Source organism: Hyalella azteca, unplaced genomic scaffold (genome assembly GCF_000764305.2).
Source record: "Hyalella azteca isolate HAZT.00-mixed unplaced genomic scaffold, Hazt_2.0.2 contig5320, whole genome shotgun sequence".
NCBI lineage: Eukaryota > Metazoa > Arthropoda > Malacostraca > Amphipoda > Hyalellidae > Hyalella > Hyalella azteca.
Genome location: NW_025935514.1, coordinates 52,026 through 70,105, shown reverse-complemented (window position 1 = coordinate 70,105; position 18,080 = coordinate 52,026). Strand labels below are relative to the sequence as shown.

The following is an 18,080-nucleotide window of genomic DNA, read 5'->3' as shown; positions in this document are numbered from 1 at the left end:
ATTTATGATGAAACCCCGATGAACATTAGTCTGTCTCTAGTATTCTTGAATTCCAGGAACGTCTGTTAACTATTTACGCAGCTGGCCTTCCATGTAGCCCCTTCAAGTCACGTAATCATTAACATTAACTGAATCGTTGCTATTACTACGACAAGATGAGAAGCCGTTCGCCGAGTTTTAATGAGAATTTGCTGCAATAGATTTAATATTTCGGAAATTATTTCCCCGTCAGATTAATCGTAGCTAATGCAACGAAATTTGTCGCACGACTTATTGATTAAAGATAAAACTTGAAATTGATTAAATTACGCCTTGACCTCCTTACAGGAGAGGCAAATTCAAAGTGGTAAAAATTACATCAAATATTAAAAGTATATTTCTTTGTTTAAATTATTCAAGACATAATATTTCCGAGTCTTTATCACACGTTCAGAGGCACCTTACATTACACACTAATACAAATTTTCGTCAACAACTCTTGCTATTTACACTTTGTTCAAGCGATCATGCGTTTATCACAAACAAATCCATGTACATTGTACAACACATCTTACAGAAAATTCACATAAAATATCAGCGTTTCATCATAGATGAAGAGACAATAATGAACGGGAGGTAATTGAAACCCCCAACTATCATAGTTTTTTTTGACACACGTTTTCTTGTGAGTTCTTGCATCATAAAACAAGTGCGTTTGAATTCAGCCCAACAAATTGTAAACATGACAAGCAACTACAATATTGTCACGTCTGTATACTTGCAATGAGTCAAAAACACTATTACAACAAAAACATTAATACTAGTGACCGTTAAACCAGTGTTATACCCTAAACTGTCTAATGAAATCGCACATATGAGTGATATCGACTCATCGATGGAACCAGAAAATGCTTCCAATAAGCTTAATTGCAAATGCTCTGCAGTGCACACTATCAATATTCTGTTCAATTTAAACTTCAGGTAGTTTGGTAGGTCATAAACAACTTATACAAGATTCTGCGCGATTTCTCTTGTACATTGATCAACGCTCACCTAAACATGAATAGGCTCAGCATTCTATCAGAATAACGTGTAATACCAATATACCATACCTACCGGACATCATAGTCATACGTTTATGCAGTAAGTTAAATATTTGAGAAGCTATGATGTATTACAAAACAACAAACGCAAAACCAGAAACACGATAGTTTTGAAAAAAAATTTAAGCCCATAATATGAGGAGAGAAACGTAAAGGTCCAGCATGGTATTCGAAATTATTCATTCTCAGTAGTGAATACAATGATTGGCTAACTGCAGAGGGACCTACATTTGAATTCACCTGATTATACGAATAGCGCCAATAGCGCAAACAAGCCGTACAATAACATAAGTATGAGATTCTTCTTCGCCTCACGAAATAAAAGGAAACAATAAATAGGAAAATATCAAGCAATAACAAAAAATACATAACAGGCACCTGCTATGTTAATCTGGGGACCAAATGTTACCATCAATAGTAATTAAGAGGTATAGGTATAGGTTATTTCAATGGACTCACATCATCCCTGCAATGGCAAAAAAAATACTTGAATCTCGATAATGATAAAGAAAGGAATTTAACAGACTCAGTTACCATGTTGGAAGCGGTGATGTTGTGGGAATGACCGAATATAAATCAATAAATCATTCGCAGGCAAGAAAATCGACAAGTTGAAATCAAATTCTAGCAATAAATTATAATAATAATCAATATTTTTATTATTAGAATTATTCCACTAATATTATTATATTCGTACATATTGCCTTGTAATAAAGAAGAAAACCAACTAATGGGTCGAACTGTGATAGGTGAAACGTGCATTAGACATGTAAATGATTTTGGTCTTTGGTTTATTACAAAATAATCGTTGACGGGGCTTTCAAGTATGAAGCACAACAAAAAAAAAAAAAATAAATAAATAAGAAGTGAAAGAAGGTAAAAAAATTTACGGCAAAAAAAGAGGAACGTCATGAGATAAGAAACTTCATAACAATGTACTTTTCATTGGATTTACAATACCACTGCGATATTATTGCAGCACATTCTGAAAGTGGATAATGAGTAGACCATAAACTCTAGTCTTCAGGGTAAAAATTATGGGTTATTGAGAATAGTATAGGTTTTCCACCATGAGTTGGTTCACAGTAAAATCCCTTGCGCACAAATGCGCGATATTGTGAAAACTTAGTGAGATCTAATAGCTGGATATCTTAGAAGTCACGCAACAAGCTTGTCTTTGACAGACTTCTCGTCTGCTTCAGATGCGGCGTTATCGCCAGGGAGAACAACTGCCGAGGCGCTGCTCTGGGACTGGTAGACGACGGCAGCTGTGCAGTTGATGGTGGCTGCTAACAGGAACACTGGGAACCAACGACCGTGTGATGCCGTCACCAACTCCGCTGTTAAAGGGCCACACAGCATGCCAGGTATCGTGGCCTGGCCGTAAAGTAGTAGAAAGTATTACCTATTTATAATTCAACTTTATGTGCAGTAAACGATAATAATGTAATAAATAAATATTAGTTCAATTTTTACTAATGATGTTTAATAGGGAAAACAAAAACATAATGGGAGATATTGAAGCAATAGGACATTATTCTAAAATTTCGTAACATTCATTGCTGGTAACATTCAATGATAAAACTGATGACGTAATAAAACTGAAGGACAATTTATTTCCACAAATTTAGTGCAAGATGTTGCAAAAAGAGCCTTACGATTGTGTTGGCGATGGCAAACGTAAGACCAGCATGTTTAGGTGCCACTTCCGCATGGTTGCTAAGATGCCCTGATGAATTGGCAGCGCAGAGTCCCATTGCCACACTGATAACGCTGTGATACATAAAATTGTTAGTCAAAATGCCATATTGGAGTTCAGAACATTTTTTTTCCACATCTTCATGTGAAATCATTTACCTAACCTAAGAAATGCGAGATTTGAGAGATGAAAAAATCTCTGCAGAATTAGTGCTAAATCAAAACTCTAAATCCTGACTCACAGAATGGCAAAGGCAAGAGAGGTGATTTCAGAGAAGAAAGCGAGGCAGACGGCTGGTCCCAGCAGTCCTATGCATGTCATGATACGACGTACGCGCAACACAGGAGACCCATTCATCACCCAGCTGTCTGCCAGATGAGCCCAGCCTATAAATAGAAAGTTTTTTTAGAATTTGCACTGTCATAATTGGACACTCTGCAGTTATCACAGTCATTTTAGCAGGCATTCCACAGCATTTGCATAATGACATACCAAACTTTGATGAATTGACTTGGCGTTTTTATGTTCACGAATTTGGGGGCAAAACTTGGATACCTAAGCTTTATCAAAAGTGAAACCATTTTGTGAATCTTCAATAAAAATCAGACTGCTGAGAGCTTCATGTACAATAGAAGACTGTAGGACTCTCACCAATTCCGCAGACACTGCTGACAACATAAGGCATGGCTGTGATGCTCAGACTCTGCGGAGAAGCGCTCAGAACCCGACCCAAGTATGTGGGCAACCACTGCATGATCATGTAATTGCTCCAGTTCATGGCAAAGTGAGCTATGTAAATTGCCCAGAAGGCCCACTTTCTAAGCCATGTCGTTATGGGCAAAGCACAACTGCTGGTAGCAAGCTCATCAACAAGAGGATTTTCTTCATCAGTGGCAAGCGGTGAGTGTGGTTTTGGGTGCATCTGGCAAGTAATGAGCCATAAAAGCACCCATAGCAAACCAACACCTCCCAGCAAAATAAAGGAGAAGCTCCAATGCCAATGAGGTACCATCACTGATGCAAGAGTCTGTCCCACACTGCCTGCTGCCACCAGGTACCCAAATGCTCTGCTCCTCTCATCTGATGGCACACTTTCACCATACAGCTGGAAGATGGTTGGTAGGCCTGCAACACACAACTTCATGTCAATTAGGGTCAAGACATAAAATCTGTCACCGTTTGATTTAAAAAAAAACATGTAAGAGTAAAAAGTTAATGAATTAGTTTGAAAATAATTTCAAGTTAAGTGAACAAATAAGATTACAATTTTACAAGGTAATTTCAAAAAACCTCTGAACCTACCAAGACCTTCACCAATGCCAAGTGCAACTCTGGCAAGAACGAGGGTAGCAAAAGAACGTGCAACTAATGGAGTGACGAGTGTAGACAGAGACCATAGAAGCACTGCACAACATAGTACTCGCCGTCCACCACACTGACTCCATGCTCCTGCACCCAGGAGCTGTAATTCAGAAATATTAATACCAAGAAACTATGATGTATAATTATGGAATTGGAGGAAACTCTGATTTTTACTTCATTATACAATTCAGCAGGCAAATCACTTGATGAACAAATTGCTAATAGGGACAAATTGAAAGTATTAGCAGTCTATTCAAAAGATTTTTGATGGAGAAGACAATAAATTTTCTAACAAATAGTTCATGTGAGAACTTCTAAATAAGTTACTATTGCAATGAATAATAAATACCTGACTGCTGAAATAACCAAAAGCAAATGCTGATAAAATCCAGCCTTGTTGTGCTAGGGTCCACTTGAACTCAGCAGTCATTGGGACGATGGCAAGTGGCATTATAACACGGTCAGCTGCATTGATAAAATTGGCCAGAGAGCTGAGTAGCACAAGCTTTGTCTTGTAGCTCACTGAACGCCATTGAAACTTCATCCTGAATTGAATTAAAATCAGCTTTCATGTTAAATTATGAACAAAATTATACCAACATAGCTCTTCACTTCAAAGAAATTTCATCACAGAAGTTTTTTTTCATAAATTAGTACTTCCTTGGCTATAAGCAAGCTGTCTAACAAGACCATGACAAAGATATGACAAGTTTTACTTTGTCTTTGAATTTTATGATTTTTGTCATATATTTTGCTTAATTCTGGAGTTTTGTGGGTCTTTTTTTGTAAAAAATTCATCTAGAAGAAATCTTATGGCTTCAAAAATTCCAGGAAAGCTGTAATATCAATGGAACATGAGTTAGCACTTAGCAGCTCCTGCAATTAACTTGCCACTTGACAATGAAAACCATAAATTAATGGTCAAACTGTGACTTTATTTTTGATGGCAAGTTCATTTTTTGAGCCTAGAATTCTTATTTGGGCAGTAAAAAGCCATTTATGAGCTGGGATCAAATTTGTGTATAACCGACAGCTCATTTGGTTTACTAAGCTGTGCATACAAAGTAACCTACATACACAAAATCTGTAATTTTACCTACCTAGAAGTAGCCTAAGTACATTTTTTCACATTAGATACAATTAAGTATGTGATAATGTATGTGACTATTGCTAAAGAAGAAATGCATTTATAATGCAGTATGTCATGACAAAAAAACCAGCTGTGTGATAGTCTAAGAAATGTTTTGAAAGTTGGGAGCAATTATGGTGCAAGATATTTTGGCAGGAGCTTGATATTGAATCTTGAAAGTTAAAAATCTTATAAAATGAAGCATTTTTAGATCCATCACACTAAAATATTTTTCATCAAATAATAAATACATAACTTTGGAACTATAAGATTTCATACCTATTAAAGTACTAAAATGATATGGTTATATAGCTATAATATAGAAGAAAATAGGTATGATTTCAAGATATAGAAAAAAAGTAGAAATTCATGGCTTTTAAAATCCAGTAGTAGCTGTACAATAACTTCACTACGCGACTTCCCTTTTCAGAGGAATTAACAGTTAATGTCCACCTAGGCGGTAGAAGAATAACGAAAAATATTTTTATTTTTATTCAAGCAGAATAGAATGTCGATGAATTGAAGTTTACAACGATCTATGAAGGAAATTCGATCGTCGGGCTGAATCTCCTCGTTTGCTGTCCTTGGGGTCGTGCTAAAGGCTGAAGTTGGACTTAATCTTCGAATTCAAGAGAGACGAAATGAGGAAGGTTGCCCATACGGAATCTCAAGAGATATTGGGAACTTGTAACGGGCCAATTAAATGAAACACCTCCAAACCCCAAACAACCACCACCCGTCTTCCAAGACGGCTATCTTACCAATAAGATAAAGATTTTTATACAGTAGCTTTTGCTTTAAGTGTACATTGATATTTTTCCTGCTGGCCAGGGTGCAGAGTGTGCAAGCAGCATCACCAATATATGGATTTTTTAGCCCAAATTGTCACCAGCCATTTTCAAGATCCGTTGCTGGGCAATTTTTAATGACAAAATGCTGCTAACAACTTTGAAAGTATATCCCTTACTCTCCAGGCATTGCATCATTGCAACTGATTTCCGGACAAGCTTCACTGCATCCTGATCTATCCAATGTACCAGAAACCTTACTGTCTGCGCTTGCAGTCTTCCAGATTTGCAATAATTTTAAAGTGATTTCTAGAATGCAATAATTTCAATCCAAATGTGTCAGCAAGATCTTCTGAAGGCATAAATTTTGCTGCTGATGCATCACCAATAATCTTTCAATATTCACCCACTTTCTGCACCCTGGCCCACTGGCATCCAGTATTAATCCAGGCAGTTTTGATTGATCAATTAGAAGTTTGTGATTAGAAATTGGACATGAATATAAATGAATTTAAGGTGGTCTTAGGAGTCAAGACTCAAGATAGCTAGATAGATTATACCAGGGTGCAGAAAGTATGTGAATATTGAAAGATCTTTGGTAACACATCAGCAGCAAAATTTACACCTTCAGAAGATCTTGCCAACACATTTGGACTGAACTTGTTGCAATTACTGCAAATCTGAAAGACCGCAAGCGCATACAGTAAGGTTTCTGGTACGTTGGATGGATCAGGATGCAGTGAAGTTTGTCCAGAAACCAGTTGCAATGAGTGTAAGTGTTGCAGTGCATGGAGAGTGAGTCAAATACTCACTATTAATAATACTAATACTATCAAAGTTGCTTGCAGCACTTTCTTATTAAAAATTATCCAGCAACTCATCTTGAAAATGGCTAGCAACACTTTGGGCTAAAAATCCATATCTTGGCAAGTGGCAACTCTGCTTGCAAAGTCTGCACTCTGGGATGGATAACTTGAAAAAATATAACTCAGTACTCACTGCAGTAAGTGACAGAGAGCCATTTTCATGTCGACAAAAACTTGAGGTCACGGACGGACGGACAGACAGACAGACGGACATGGTGAGCACAATAGTGCATTTTTTCCATAAATGAGAAAATGCGCTAAAAACAGTAGGAAAATCCACACTGTAACTATATCTGCTACTCTAGTAAGGAAGCATTACATTTCAAATTTAAAATATAGGGCTGAAGTTATCTGAAATTGTAGGTAAAAAATCATTTTAAAATGATTATTGAAAATTGCAGATTCATTATTCACTAAAGAAACTATGCAAATGCCATATATACAAACAGGTGGAATTAGCCAGATTCACAGGGATTTTTGTACAATTCACGGATGATTTTCCCATTTCAGCCGATGAAATTTGGTTAAGGTTATAATAATTTAGTTTACATGCATCAGAATTTAAGGGGAGCATCCAGTGAAAAATAGACAGTTTTGGCTTTTCTGGTTTTTAGTCTCATCTTAAAGCTGACATTCTGACCTATCCAATGGTTCCAAAACCATCTCTGTACGTTGATTTATGGATTTATGACAGATTGCAGAAGGTTAGGGTGGTGGAGTTCTTTAAAATTTAATATAGGGAATAATTGCCGCAGTGCACTTTAAAAAGCTAGTCTTCTTCTTTGCACCATTGTTTGCACCATCCTTGAGAGAAATTGAGCTCCAGTATTGTGAAGTGTTGCCTCCTTGCAGCCTTGAAAGCTTGAATGCCAATTTCAAGGTGCCCAGGACTTTGTCAGGCTCTACTGAACATTCACACTTATTGTCACTCAAAAAATAATCTCCTCCTACTGTTTTGAAGCTACAGCAATGAGAGATATACTATTCAATTTGCAAATAACATATCTAGAGATTGGTTGTAGTTTTTTTTCAATTTCCTTATAGTTTTGAAAGTATTTTGAAAAAACAGAGGGGGAAATAGGGGGATATTAAAAAATTTTCAAAAATTTATGAAAAAGTCTCCAGGGTCTTACCTAGGTACTACATCTAGTACACCCACAAAAATTCTAATTTTGAAAATAACTACAATGAATTGATAGATATAGGCCCCTTATGCATCAAATGATATGCATCTCAATGTTGTAGCTTGAAATTGAAAATCCCAGGAGCCAGGAGGAGATAGGGTAAACGTGGTATATTCTGACATCATGGGTAATTCTGACATCATGGGTAATTCCGACACCTCTCTAGTTTTTCCTTTATATTAAGCTTTGTTTTAGTTCCATGCGTTTGTTGATGTTTAAAATAGTGAAGTCATACATTTGCGCGTCAAACTACTGCCAAAACACTAGGTCTGGGCCATCTAGCAGGAAAATGTTGAGATCCAAACTTCCAAAGAGAGATGGTGCATGCCACCCAATGAGATCATCGAAAAATGTGTCAAAAGTTGATGGTTGACCTTGCTCTATCAAATAGTGATAAACTGTTTGTGTAGAAAGAATATTATGGTTTGAGACTTTAAATACGTCTGTGAATATATTAGAAATCCTCTAAGTATACTTGTATTTGCTGATTTCAAATGGTAAATAAATTAATAGATGATTAAGTTGAGAAATGGATTTAGACACATAAAAACTAATCCCGACACAACTAGAATTGGACACACACAGCTCGTTCCAAGCTGTGAAACTAATTCCGACACAACTAGAATTGGACACACACAGCTCGTTCCAAGCTGTGTGCAAAAATTAAAATTTTCTTAATTAAAAGCTTAATAACTGTTAATTAAAAGCCTAATTAAGTAGTGCTCAACATTCAATAGTGTTCTAATTCAAAGCCGTGTCATATTCCAATACAGCTTACACAGCGATTGCAATTCGAACACATGGATGTCGGAATTACATATTAGTACAATTTGAAGCGCGGTCGGAATATGTCTTACCACATGCCAAATATAGTCACACACAGTGTCGGAATATAGAGATTTGGTAGGTTTGCATCCTAAAGGCTTTTAAATAAATTTAGCAACATTTTGTGACGTTTCATTGTTGCTGGAGCGTCGTGCGGTGTTTTGAGAGTCACGTAAAGCAAACAGAACTCGAGTAACGCATACGGTTTTATCTTATAGTTTCTGATTTCTCAATGCGTCCTTAATGTGTCGGAATATAGGTAGGGTAAACGCGGTATATTCCGACATCGTGGGTAATTCCGTCACCTCTCCAGCTTTTCCTTTATATTAAGCTTTGTTTTAGTTCCATGCGTTTGTTGATGGTTGAAATGGTGACGTCATACATTTACGCGTCAAAATACTGCCAAAACACATGGTCTTGGCCATCTAGTGGGAAAATATTGAGATCCAATGAGAGACAATGCATGCCACCTGGTGAGATCATCGAAAAATGTGTCAAATTTGACAGTTGACCTTGCTCTACCAAATAGTGAATAACTGTTTTTATAGGAAGAATATTATGGTTTGAGACTTAAATACGTCTGTGAATATATTAGGAATCCTTTAAGTATACTTGTATTCGCTGATTTCAAGTCGTAAATAAATTAATAGATGATTAAGTTGAGATGTTGGATTTCGACACATGAAAACTAATTCCGACACAACTTGAATTGGACACACACAGATCGTTCAAAGCTTTGTACAAAAATTGAAATTTGCTTAATTAAAAGCCTAATAGCTGTTAATTAAAACGTAATTAAGTAGTGTTCAATATTCGTTAGTGTTCTAATTCAAAGCCGTGTTGTATCCCAATACAGCTCACACAGCAAACGGAATTCGAACACGTGGATGTCGGCAATACGTATCAGTTAAATTTGAAGCGCTGACGCAATACGACTCACCACGTGTCGGATGTTGCCACACAAAGTGACGGAATATAGGGATTTGGTAGGTTTCCATTCTAAAGGCTTTTTAATAAATATGGCAACATTTTGTGACGTTTCATCGTTGCTGACGCGTAGTGAAGTGTTTTGAGAATTGAGAGTCACGTGAAGGCAATAGAACTTACGTAACGCATACGTTTTTTTTATAGTTTTTCATTTCTCGATGCGTCCTTAATGTGTCGGAATATACCGCGTTTACCCTACCGCGTTTACCCTAGATTTCTATGACTACTACAGTAGGGTAAACGCGGTACCTATATTCCGACACATTAAGGACGCATCAAGAAATGAAAAACTATAAAAAAAAACATATGCGTTACGTAAGTTCTGTTGCCTTCACGTGATTCTCAAAACACTTCACTACGCGTCAGCAATGATGAAACGTCACAAAATGTTGCCATATCTATTAAAAAGCCTTTAGAATGGAAACCTACCAAATCCCTATATTCCGTCACTGTGTGTGGCAATATTCGACACGTGGTGAGTCGTATTGCGTCAGCGCTTCAAATTTAACTGATACATAATGCCGACATCAACGTATTTGAATTCCGTTCACTGTGTGAGCTCAGTGAGCTGTATTGGGATACAACACGGCTTTGAATTAGAACACTAACGAATATTGAACACTACTTAATTACGTTTTAATTAACAGCTATTAGGCTTTTAATTAAGCAAATTTCAATTTTTGTACAAAGCTTGGAACGATCTGTGTGTGTCCAATTCAAGTTGTGTCGGAATTAGTTTTGATGGGTCTAAATCCATCACTCAACTTAATCATCTATTAATTTATTTACGACTTGAAATCAGCGAATACAAGTTTACTTAAAGGGTTCCTAATATATTCACAGACATATTTAAAAGTCTCAAACCATAATATTCTTCCTATAAAAACAGTTATTCACTATTTGGTAGAGCAAGGTCAACTGTCAAATTTGACACATTTTTCGATGATCTCACCAGGTGGCATGCATTGTCTCTCTTTGGATCTCAATATTTTCCCACTAGATGGCCAAGACCTAGTGTTTTTGCAGTATTTTGACACGCTAATGTATGACGTCACCATTTCAACCAAAACGAACACATGGAACTAAAACAAAGCTTAATATAAAGGGAAAACTAGAGAAGTGACGGAATTACCTACGATGTCAGAATATATCGCGTTTACCCTACCCACTTTTTTGGTCAATTTCTAAGAATGTCACATTTTCTTTCATTTAAAAAAAATTGACATGGACAAAAATGCCAATATTGGGTTTTACATACCTGTACCAAATTTGAAAGTGATCCATTTGTAAATTGTAAATAACTGAGATAAATTTTCCTACAGAGTACAGACGCTCCCCTTAATACTAGCTACCTAATTGCTGGCAAGTGAGTTCCAATTCAAAAAATGTAGAACCATGAGACCCAATCTGCTCTCTGCCCCGGATCAATTTTTTCACTGCTTGAAAAATAGTGATTTTCAAAACATGGAAACTAGACTTACTAGAGTTTGGATCTACAAATGCTAAAATAAAATGATTCTACTAAGAAATTATAAAATTATCATAAGCTTTTACAACATTAAATTAAATCCATATATACTCACCTGATTTGTGAGAAATTCAAATTTCCGTTAGAGAAACTAAACTCCTTAATCGATCCTACAACATATATTGACAAATCCTCCCAAGAATTCCATTTTTACTGAACAAATTATATTTCCAAATAATTTGATGATGATGATGTCTTTTTTCAGGCGTCGTAAAGGACCCCAAACAGGTCAGTTGTCACACCTGGACACGGCAATTTCAACGCTTCTTTTCAAGTTTGCTTAGTCGTCACTGGTTTACTTGCATCACACCTACAACCCACTTGCATCACACCCACAACCCACTTGCATCACACCCACAACTCACTTGCATCACACCCACAACTCACTTGCATCACACCCACAACCCACTTGCATCACACCCACAACTCACTTGCATCACACCCACAACCCACTTGCATCACATCCACAACTCACTTGCATCACACCCACAACTCACTTGCATCACACCCACAACCCACTTACATCACGGCGACAACTGCGCAACATTTGCAAGGTCTAATATAAAAGTGCGACGAACGGCTATTAAATTATGCAACGTGGGATATGTTTTTTAACAAATATTTATAGCTTAAGAAGAAAAACACACACATCATGTACCTATGATGAAGGTTATAACTAACTAGTAAATTTCTGTTTTTAACGCATCGATGAGGGCAACATTTGTTCCTCGTGCCTCTGGCAGGGCATTGTTCAAGCTGCAAGTGTCAACACCATTACATCGGGCACATCTTGTGATGATGATGAGTTTAGGACTAACATTTTGCATTTTATTAAGAGGCCTCAACTACCGGACATCAACAACTCATAATCTAGTACGTTAATGATGATGATGATGTCTTTTTTCAGGTGTCGTAAAGGACCCCAAACAGGTCAGTTGTACACCTGGACACGGCAATTTCAACGCTTCTTTTCAAGTTTGCTTAGTCGTCACTGGTTTCTTTGATTTCAAGAGCAGTTAAGTTGGCAGGGCTTTAGCTTCACAATGTCCCCATCCGGCCGGTACTTGTGAGAAAGGTGATTACGGCCTTGATCACAAGGTGTTGCTCCTGTTTTGTGAGGTCACTCCCTCCCAGCAAGATTTGCACCGTCAAGGTCTGTATGCCAATATTTTGCAAAGTCCTTCTCATGAGTTGGCGAGCATTGTTATATTGGGCGCATTCAAGTAGAAAGTGGTCAATGGTTTCATCAACATTGCAAGTGTTGCGCAGAGGAGAGTCTATCATTGAAAAGCGGTGCAAGTAGGCATTTACCCCAGCATGTCCAACTCGAAGACGGGCTAACACGATAGATGCTCTACGAGATCTTGCATGTATCCATGGTGCCGGCTGCAGGCTTCTGCGGACCAGCAGAAGTCGTCTTCCTTTTCCAGTCTCATTAACATTCTGTAACCAGTCTCTTTCCCACTGAGACAATGCCTGGTGGCGGAGGCAGCGGAGAGCATCAGAATACTCAACAGCATGATATGTGCTGTGATCGAGTTGATGTCCCAATTTGGCTGCTTGGTCCGCCAGCTCATTTCCGTGTATCCCAGCATGGGCTTTTACCCATTGTAGAACTACTTGCCTTTCAAGGTTGAGGGTCCAAATGAGTCTATGGATTTGCTGGACCAGTAAGGAGCACTTTGTAGTACCTGCTGCGAGGTGAGCGTAGAAGGAGCAGCGCCGATCGAGAGTCAGTACAGATGACCCAGTTTGGGTGGTTAGACTGCTGAATGATGACAAGTGAATGATACAGGGCTATCAGCTCTGTCGTTAGGACACTGCAATTGGGGTGAAGGCGCCAAGAAAAAGCTCTTTTCTGTGATGGAATATATACTCCACAGGCAGAAGACTTTGGGGCAGAAAGGCATGAACCATCACAGTAGAGTGCAAGGAAGTCTGCAAAGGTGCTGCCCAGTGTTGCACCAAATACAGTTGAAGGGTCCACACCCAGTGCAAGGTCCAAGTTCTCATGGATGTACCTGCCAATATCCACCCACGGAGGGATGGGGTCAACTACTGATATGGGTACACGACGGCAAGAAGGCATCATGGAACGCAGTTGATTGGCAGCTATGTCAATTGATGAGATCTCTCTTGCTGCCCGGGGCTGCACCATCAATACTGCAAGTTGATCGCTAGCTGGTTTATACATCTGCCTCAGAGCCAGCTGAGCACCCAGTGTGCAATGACGAGATGACAGGGCAGGGATATGAGCCTCCGCCTGTAAGGAAACAACAGGAGTAGTTCTTCGGGCCCCTAAAATCAGGCGAAGGCAGGCATTTTGCAATACTTCTAGTTTGCTCAAAAGTGTCCGTGAAGCTGTTTGATAGAGAATTGAACCATAATCTATCTTTGCACGGATATAAGAGCAGTAGAAGAGCCTCAGGAAACATCTAGATGCACCCCAGTTTGGAGAGGCCATATGCTTCAAGAGATCCATCCAAGGTGAGCTTCTTTGACTTAGGCTAGTTGAAACCAAATGCTCCCTCTCATCCATCGTTGGTTTGATGTTGTCCGGTCCAACACTCCAAAAGTCACGTCCAGTTATACAAAACACTTTTCACCTTCTGATTTTTGTAATTGTTACGGAAGATGCATCATCTTTGGGTTGGTTTTTCTTTCGCGTATTGTTGACATTTAACACGATTTAGTATTAGTACAGATGAAATTGATCTTCTTGCTTGGGTTATTCAAAACCTTTGTCCACAACTCTCCCATGAGAAACAGCGTTCCTGCGCCACTGCGCCAGCAGCTAATTTGTTTTCCTGTTGCGTTTTAATTTACATGTAAATGTTGATATTCATGTCCAAGAGTTTTATGATTACTCACTAAAATAATATTTTCATGCCTTTTTGGTTCAAAATTATATGGATTATGGAGTTTGACAGCCCAAGCATTTTTTTTAGCTACTTACACATATTTTTTTTTTCTCTGACTGTTGCAACTCTGACTGTCTTTGGAAACGTTGTGTGGTCACCGAGATTTGAGAAGGACAAAAATTTAATAGAGAATGGTCAAAGACGTGCAACAAGGATAATTCCAGGCTTGAAGGGCAAGTCATATGAAGAAAGATTACAGATTATGAATCTTCCAAGCCTCAGTTATCGACGTCTGCGTGGGGACCTCATTGAAGTATACAAGTATACTCATGGTTTATACAAGGTCCCAGAAGTGTTGTGGGTACCTCATTGAAGTATACAAGTATACTCATGGTTTATACAAGGTCCCCGAAGGATTACTAGAATTTGAAACAAGAACAAAAACCAGGGGCCACGGCTATAAACTAAAAAAACTGCGCTGCAACTTCGATGATGATGATGACAGGTTGTAGGTGACGAAGAAGTCCAGCGCAGACCACTTGTAACACCTGGACTCAGCAATGATTATTAAATTAAATTAAGACTTCATCTTCTCATTTTCAGTTGCACTCTTCTGTCTGCTGATGCTTACTCTCCACGTTGTCAGCAGTCTCTCATGATGTGTTGTGATGTGAGGCAAATCGGTGATAGATCCAGTGCTCTTCAGTAGCTATAAGGTAGCTAGGCGGCCAGTTTGGGCAAGATAAGTAGCAGTTGCTCGCAAAATGGAGTGCTGAACTCTTCTAGGAAAATTGCCTCCACCAAGAAGCACGCGCAGGGACATTTGAGGAACTCCCAGGGCATTCATGCTTGATACCATCACCCGTCTCTCACGGTTGTATAGAGCACATGTCAGGAGGAAGTGTTCAATTGTTTCTTCTAGCCCACAATGCAGGCACATGGGAGTGTCAGTCATCCCAAATTGATGGAGGTAAGATCGAACCCCAACATGTCCTAGACGAAGGCGATTTAAGACCACTGTAATACGGCGAGAATGACATGCTACCCATGGGACTGGAGACAACCCTGATCGAATGGAAGCAAGATGATGGCCCCTTCCATCAGTAGCTAAAAAAATCATGATTTTTTTATAAAAAAATCAAGTGATTTAATCACATGATTTAATCATTTTGATTTAATCATTGCCAACCCTGGTTAGGTGGAACTTTGTGACGTCCAACAGCTCTCTTCCCAACCTCCCGTTTGGAGGGAACCTTCAAACCACCACTCTCAGAGCACTGTAAATTTGGGAGTTCCACATCAGAAGAGTCACAGGAGCTTGCAGGTTCAAGATCTTGTTCACCAGAAACAGTAGCCAGATCATTGTCAGAGCACACTCCTGAGGCACAGGGAGAAGCTGGAGGCACTGGAGGACCTGGCACAAATATCTTAGGCCTAGAAACAGGGGTTTTGGGATTTGTCTGTTCCAACTGTTCAGATGGGACTTTGAAATGTTTGGATATAGCAGCAGTGATCAGTGACCTACATTTGTTATTTGATTCAGCCCTCAGATCTAGGGAGAAGAGATCAAACAGTACCTTCCCTAGCTTTTGCACGGCATCTTGGGATAGCACACACGCTGCCTGTCCAGCCAAGTCTTCCACTATAGATCCCATTTCAGAATGATGCAATCTTAGGATGAGTGCTTTCTAGAGGAGTGCCAGCAAGGTTAGCAACAGGTGATGCACATTAGCATGGGCTCTTCAGCAGTTCAGCTCATGGTGGATTTCAGCTGCTGTAAGTCCTCTGTGAATTCCTGGATTTGGGCTGTTCACAACAGAGCTCCATGTACGAGTCCCATGGCTTGAGCCAGCAGTTGACTGTTGTTGAGCGGGGTGGTTCCAAGTAAGAGGATCCGTCTTGTTATGAGTTGGTCTTGATCCATGAATTGGCTGCATTAAAGAAGCCCCATTAGAAGGCTCTCCAGCTCGGGCAGGCATTCGGGGGCAGTCACGCGAGTTAGCCTTGTGGGCCTGACCACAGTTGGCACATTTAAATACAGTGCTTTTACAAAGGCTCACATGGTGAGGTCCAGCACAGATGAGGCACCGCACTGGGCTTCTGCATCCCTGCGCTGTATGTCTCAGCCTCTGGCAGCGGAAGCACTGCAGAGGAGGGAACACAAAAGGTCTAACCATGTAGCGAATTGGCCCAAACTTGATGTGAGATGGCAGAGAAGATAAGGCGAAGTGATGTTGATGGGATGCGGGTTTGGTTTTCCTGCTTTTGAAGTCTCTCTATTTTAACGATTGATGCAGTTCCATCAATCTTGATGCATTCTCTTAGTGTTTCCACACTGGCTTCCACATCAACTGGGGATACTACTCCATATAGGTATTTTGCTTGATTTGGTCTACTGCAGGTTACGTTCCAAGGTCCCAGCTTGGTACATGAAATCAAATTTTCAACGCTGCCAGAGTTGGCAAGTTCAATAGCAATCAACCCCTTCCTTAAGTTTACCCTGACATCTTTAATTACCTCAGATGAGTAAGGAGGGGAGGCAAGCGCTGCGCAGAGCTTGCCAGGAGAGGTAAGCATTTTATGAGCAGCATTGTCATTCGGACGAACAAGTAAAACACAGTCATCATTTTGCTCTCTTCTCAATGTTGGAACATTGTCAACCTGAGCAGGCAGAACAGGTTCCTCAGTACCAGCATCCTTCTGCACGGTTGCCACTGGCACCGGCAGAACTCGGTGGGTAGATTCAACAGCTTTCTTTGGTGCAATTCCAGAGGTCATATCCTAAGATGCCTTCCTTTTCCGATTTCCTTGATTTGCAGACTCGATGTTATCATTTTCTTCCACTGCCATCAGCTCCTGAACCCATTCTCCATCGGCCAAGATTGTGGCTATTTGTGACGCAATCAAGTTGCCCTCCGATTGTTGGGAGTTGGCGGGAGGTCCGGGAGCGTCATAGCCTTCTCTAGACGTCATTGCTAGAGAGGTTCTTTCTAGCTTCTTGATTCAATCGTTAACCTTTTATTAGTTATCACTTTATGTTTCAATTGTATCAAGTAATATTACCGTCACTTTGTATGAAAATTCTTTGTTTCTTTCAAATTTAAGAACAACCACAGGTATGTCTGTCACCGGTCAAAGCTGACGAAATACTCCCCATCCCAGTAACAGGGGACCCATCGACGCTCCTTGACCGCCAAATTTCGAGAGTAACCCGGAACGAACATGTCCGTGTACGCGGATACAAAAAATATTAAAACTAAAACTAATAATAATGCTAATGCTGTAATGCTGGGATTTATCCTGGCACAATTGTCTAGAAAAGACAAGAGAATTGATGCTCCTTTTTTTCATTGGAATTTATGGGAGCCTCTGAAGATTAGTTCAATGCAGCCCCGTGTCAGAACAGTTCAAGGAATTTGACTGAATTTTGTTTTCAGGTAAAAAATTGGGTGTCATGGAAAAAAAGCTCAATATTTTTTAATGGCTGAAGGGCTACAGAACGGAGCCACCAAAGTGGAGACCACACTGGGGCGGCGAGCACAACTCCAAGGCAGAAAGCCCCACTCCAGGGCAGATAGTCCCACTCCAGGGCAGAAAGTCCCACTCCAGGGCAGAAAATCCCACTCCTTTTTCTTCCACTGCCCTCAGCTCCTGATCCCATTCTCCATCGGCCAAGATTGAGGCTATTTGTGACGCAGTCAAGTTGCCCTCCGATTGTTGGGAGTTGGCGGGAGGTCCGGGAGCGTCATAGCCTTCTCTAGACGTCATT

General features: G+C 39.6%; 1 protein-coding gene across 1 annotated transcript; it reads right to left on the bottom strand.

Moving 5' to 3' along the window:
- Positions 1–358: 358 nt before the first annotated feature.
- LOC108674262 (sodium-dependent phosphate transport protein 1, chloroplastic) lies at positions 359–11,734 on the bottom strand. Its single transcript, XM_018162198.2, has 7 exons — positions 11,506–11,734; positions 4,493–4,688; positions 4,084–4,243; positions 3,433–3,906; positions 3,023–3,167; positions 2,741–2,855; positions 359–2,459 (listed from the first exon to the last, which is right to left on the bottom strand). The coding sequence occupies exons 2-7, from the start codon at positions 4,685–4,687 to the stop codon at positions 2,241–2,243; spliced, it is 1,308 nt and encodes a 435-aa protein (XP_018017687.1). The 5' UTR covers position 4,688; positions 11,506–11,734; the 3' UTR covers positions 359–2,240.
- Positions 11,735–18,080: the final 6,346 nt, after the last annotated feature.